Here is a 6,000-nt window from a genome sequence, read left to right on the forward strand (position 1 = left end):
GAATATATTTATATGCATTTGTGATTGGCTGATGGCTGTCACATGACACAGAAGAAGTGGAAATAGACATAATTATGTCAGAAAAAAAACCTACTACTCGTTTGAAGTTCAGTCTAAGTGCTATTGCATTGTCTTTTTTTATGATGCATTTTTTAATTATACAAATCTACTGTATTTACTGGTCTTTTAAGTTAGTCATGACTTTTTTTCTGAGGCTACAGTGAGCGTCTGTGTAATAATGGGTTTAAAAGTACTATTATTTTTTTTTTTCCCCTATTAATAGGATTCTAAGAAAGGTAGCTTTATTGTGCTGATAAGGTTAGTGGATGGTAGTCTGGCTAAAGAGAGAATTTGGTGCATGATGATTGCACAAGTGAATGCATTTTAACAAGTGGAGAAAAATATGGTACACTTATGTATATGGAATTTATCAAAGCATTTCCAATTTGTTTAGCAATTGGCAATTACTGATTCATCCCATGACCTTTTCTATATGACTTTAATAAAAAAATATGGTTTATTTATGCATACTAAAATATATTTATGGGCAAAGTATTTACAATCTTTTTGCAAAAGAAAATGCTGCTTGAGCAAGATTTCACAGTAATGTGACAACTTCAACAACGCTAAACAGCTTGTTAAAGACTGCCCCCTACTGGTAAATTAAAAGAGCAACTGTTTACATATCTATACCACTTCAATATAAACTAATAAATTATGTTCATTTGTACCTTTATTTGTAAACCATTTGTATTTAAAATAGAATTATTTTACAGTAACAGATTTATTTACAGTAACAGATTTATTTACTGTATTTGGCTCTTTAACTATTGTCAGCAGTACTAAGATGAAGTTAATGCAAATGCATTTATAAGGTTTCTAGGTTGACACAAATTTTTGAACTAGCCAGTGTAAGTCATGTCAGCAAGGCCATGTTTTTAAAGTCTATACTCTATTCAAAACTGTAAACTGCTCCTTACATAGTTAGAAATAAAGAGCATATACAGTATAGATCGAGGATTCTTGGATTCTTTATATTATGGGCATTGTATGAATAAAAAAAATAAAAAAATTAAAACTCAAACTTTGATTAATGAGCGCTCTGAGCAAGAATGCAGGATATTTCAGTATATGTATTTTTTCCTGCTGTCTCTACTTTCTCCCCAATGCACTCAATTTGTATCTTCATACTTATACTTTTTGGCATATTTATTAAATGGCAAATGTCCCTATTGGCTGCAGGATCACTCATGCAAGCCTGTTACTGTTATGTATGAAGCAGTAGTTTAACCCCTTCAGGCCAGCATCGAGTGTATAACATCAGACCATTGTTCCGATGTAAACACTTGCTGGAAAAATGAATTTGCGCAATAGTTGATAGGATCACGTGATTACTAGGCCAGGATTGGATCATGGGGGGCTGCCTAGACTGCTATCTACCCCACCAGTTAGATTTTTCATTTCCTGAAAGGAGGAGGCTGCAGGACGCCATATAAGTCCTAATGGCGTTAAAGCTCAGTGCTGTTAAGACGGTATGGAACATCCTAACAGCGCAAAGTGGTAAAACTACTGTTTAAGAAACAATTTACATCGCCTCAGCTGGTGGATTTAAATCACTCCAGACTAATCTGATCAGGGTGATACCTTGTAACTGGTTGCAGAAGAGTAGGGGGCAGTGTTGCACAATTAGACACTCATGCAATGATAATTTGCTATCCTAGATGAGCAGGTTCACTATCTTGTCCATCTGGACAATGATATTTCTGCCCCTGTTTTTGAAATTATAACTGTAGGAAAGATGGACAACAAAAAAACCCATCTGCTGATAAAAACACACATGCTGAAATACATGTCAAATAGAAACTATAACACGCTGAAAGGAAAGTTGTAACAGTTTATGTAAGCAAGCTCTGGAAGTATTAACCAGGTCTGCTTAGGGATTCTGTAGTACCCCCCTCTGCTCAATCTCAAAAATCCAATATAAACTGCACACGATAATTAAATATTAACTAGTGTATTATTCTGTTAACTACAGGAGATTCACAGATGCCAGTTTATCAAACCAGATAGATTATTGTATCAATCAACTGTACCAGGGGTCAAGTCCAGTGGAAAAGCATGGGAATGGAGTTCCTGTACTATTTTTGCAGGTGGAACTAAGTTTCCCCTGGAAAAAGAACAGAAAAACTTTAGTAAAGACTGCTGCTGCAGGTGGGAGGAGCTGGAGCACAGTTTGGTTAGAGGGATAGTGAGACCCTCTAGTAATGGACAGTAGTACTTCATAGAATACACTAAATGCAAGCCTGTCAGAGGTCCTGCTGTGTTATCACCCCACAGTGTGTGGGATACATGGTGCTTACATTTCTGTGTGGCTTGCTCTAGGGTTATTTAGCTCCCCTCAGCAGAATGAGGACTATTGCACCTTAAGTGGGTGAAACTCTGTGACAGGAGTCGTCGTCTCCGGCCCAAAGGCAACTATTCAACCCTTCATTGGTTTTAATTTACTTTCATTAACCAAAGTGTATAGATTATATGCATATAAATACAGTGTATGTGTGTAAAGCAATATTAATCGTGATTCCCACACTTTTTTAGTAGGACTTGACCCCAAGCAGTACTGATGTAAAGTTAGGATGACTCAGATTAGGCACACAGATACATACATAAGACCCTGTGTTTGTTTCCTATATAATTTTCACACTAAGTCCACATCCCAGGGCACAGATTTTTACAATGCAGGACAATCATATCACAGAGCAGGAAGCCATAACCCTAGCATGTCCCAGTAAAATCGGGACAGTTGCCAAGTATAGTATCCGGATAGCATATCTGATTTAAAATCAGTGAAATGAGGATTAATTTTAAAGCCCAGTGAATGCCCTCATAAGCAGGTTTTTAATAAAATAGTATCTCTATAATTAAAAGAATAAATTTACATTTTTTACCATTGTAATGCATGTTCTTTAATATTACGTACACTTCATTAATTAGATCAGAAAATCCTTATTATTACTAAAACAGATATACAATTGATAACTATAAAAAAAAAATCAATGTATATTACTGAAGTCAATGTAGATCAAGAGGAAATCTGAAAAACTGCAAAGCAGACAGTGTGCTAAAAACATTTAGAGATCAAGGGCACATATGGAAGTCTGCACTTCTGTGTTCAAAAGCACCAGTGAAGAAAACTACTGTCATTTAAAAAAAAAAAAAGTCAGAAGCACAGTTTCAGCCACTGCTAATAAATCAACTCCAAGCCTTAGGGTGAAATGAACATATGCTTTGAATTTATTGTTTAAAATAAAGCCATTTCTGTTAGTTTTGAGCAACACGCAGACATTAAAAAAGTGACTATTTCAATACACACGGGGTTAGTTCACTAGTAGTAGAAGCTAATGGTAGATTATCAACACGGTATTAATGGTCATTTAACAAGACATTTAACAAGACAGGTTTACAACTGAAAGATAACTGACATAATGCCAATGCTTTTTAAAGGACACATGCATTGCTTATATCAGCAATTAGTAACTGCCATTGCACAATAGCTGTATACGAAACAAATATTAAAAAAAAAAGTGAACTGTTATTGCATTTGCATCATTTGCAAGGTTTTGCAGCTCTAGAGCAGTTAAGAGCTAAACCTCTTAAAAAGCTTGGTGGAATCCGTGTTCCTGTCTTCTTTTCAGTAGCCAATTAGGGACAGGTCTATGTAACATGTCGCAGGGTAGTTTAAAACATTTCACAATACTTAACTAAGATGGAGATATCTTGCAACAAACGCTGGCAAAATAAATACTCCATGTATATTGCAATATTGTTTTATTTCCATATATTAAACATTTTGGGCTAGATTACAAGTGGAGTGCTAATTTATCGCATGCCCGTAAATGGGCAAATTCGCCCATCCACGGAGGCACGATAAATGACCAGCCATTACAAGCTTGTGGTAGCAATTAGCCCTCCGCAAATTAACCAGTGATCAGCTCTCTGGTTAATTTTCCAAATGTGCCCCAATTACCCCCAAAATATGTAGTGTAGTTTTTATTAAATAAAAATTGTAGCATTTTTATTTTTTATTAAAATAACTGAAAAAAGCAGTTATGAGGGGTTAAAGTGAGCGGCACTGAAAATATAAATTTATGTTTTGATATCTGTATATACACATACATATATATATTCATATAAAACATTGTGCGACTTACCCCTATCGCTGCGCTAGGTTCTCATACCGTGTCTCTCGATTGCACAAAGCTTCCATGCAATTACGTGCGCTGGTGGAGCTCAAATATGCTTGCATGCTTTTGCGCTCCACTCGTAATCTGACCGTTTATATTAGATTAGCTGTGGTGGTGCCATCATTTTGATGACATTGCAAAATTGTGGATTAAAATCTCAGACAAGAAAACAGAAACAGTTAATATGATGCACTACTAATTTAAAAAAAATGTAGCTACCATAAAGTGCTTCTAAGCATAGCTTTTCAATAAATTGAGGCCTTATTTGGCAGTCACATAATAACTGCAGCCATAACCTTAACATGATAATGAAATAATTTACCCGTTAATCCTCAATATATAGTTGTGAATGATGCTTTTACATTGTTAATTCAATACAATTTAAAAGCAGTGTATCTTACCTGTCATTGTTCCATCAAGTCCCATGATGCACTTCATCACCCTGATAATCTGCTCTGTTACAGGAGGGGACATTGACGTTGCATAAACAGCACTGTGCGAATGCGTCCTTAGGAAGTCCACAAGATCCTGCACATAAAAACATGTTTAAATCTTTCATTACAATTTAGAATTGTCATTCTTTAATTATCTTTATTTATGCCACAGACTTGCAGGCAGTAAAGCAGTCACTTAGATCCTGCTTTCCCAAAAAAGCTAATCAGTACTGCCAGTAAGTCTAGCACCAACCACACCCACCTCCTAAGCCTTTTAATTTCTTAACATAATGTAAATTGGCTGACAAGGGCATAAAGCATTTGTATTGTGCATAAGAAAAAACAATATCCGCATGTTAAAACATTTTTCCATTAAAAAAAAAAGTTAAAAACGTAGTTGTTTAAAATGACATTGAGACTAACAAGAGGTGTTTGTGCAAAGCTATTACTCAAGTATCAGCTGATTACTGGTTGGTAAGTCAAAAACACATACTCCTAAATGATCCTGCACGGTCCATCCAGATCAGACCTTATTCTCTACCAATTCTCTCAAATCTATAAATCAGTACACCTAGAATTCCACCTTCATTAACCATTAAAAAGTGACACAAACCCCATAATGTGTGTTTCATGATTCAGAGGAAAAAAAAGTTTCCAATTGACTTCTCTTATGAAATTTGCTTTGTTTTCATGTTATTCTTTGTTAAAGAGCATACACGTATCTGGAGCACTTTATAGCAGCCGAATGTGAAAACAGTGTTGCCCTGTAGTGCTGTTGCAAATGTATAACATAGTAAAAAGCATTATTGTAAGCTTTTTTTTTATTTAACACTCTGTTTTATGTCCCTTTTAGAACCAGAGTCTTTTTCATGTCAAAAATGTTAAACTATGTTATAGTACAGCCTCCCTAATTGGCTTGGAGTGCTTCACGAAACCGATTGGCTCCCTACACATGCACTATTGTCAAGGTCTGGGAAACCTACAGATCATTTCACCATCCGGTCCTGGGCTTTAAGGAGTCCCAATGGTCCTTATCAAATTAAAATCATTTGTAGAGATTGTAAAATGAAACAAATAGAATGCTATGGCAATACTTAATAAATGTAATTACCTTTTTTCCAGCAATGTATCCTCCAATGGCACCAAAACTTTTGGTAAAAGTACCCATCAGTACATCAACCTCTGAAGGGTTTATTCCAAAGTACTCCACTACACCTCGGCCTGTTGGCCCAACAGCACCAATACTGTGTGCTTCATCCAGATAAAGATAGGCCTTGTATTTCTTCTTCAAATAAACAACCTCCGGAAGACGAACTATAGAACCT

At 35.7% G+C, this 6,000-nt stretch overlaps 1 protein-coding gene across 2 annotated transcripts in view; it reads right to left on the bottom strand.

Annotated features, from left to right (window-relative positions):
- The window catches only part of SPTLC3 (serine palmitoyltransferase long chain base subunit 3), a 307,205-nt gene that overhangs the window by 88,386 nt on the left and 212,819 nt on the right, over window positions 1-6,000 (bottom strand). For both annotated transcript variants that reach the window (XM_053712140.1, XM_053712139.1), the window contains exons 8-9: window positions 5,787-6,000; window positions 4,643-4,769 (exon numbers count right to left, since the gene is read on the bottom strand). The exon at window positions 5,787-6,000 is cut by the window's right edge and continues 6 nt beyond it. In XM_053712140.1, the coding sequence (XP_053568115.1) occupies window positions 4,643-4,769; window positions 5,787-6,000 (341 nt within the window). The remainder of the gene's footprint in view (window positions 1-4,642; window positions 4,770-5,786) is intronic.

The sequence above is a fragment of the Bombina bombina genome, chromosome 4 (genome assembly GCF_027579735.1).
Source record: "Bombina bombina isolate aBomBom1 chromosome 4, aBomBom1.pri, whole genome shotgun sequence".
Classification (NCBI taxonomy): Eukaryota; Metazoa; Chordata; class Amphibia; order Anura; family Bombinatoridae; genus Bombina; species Bombina bombina.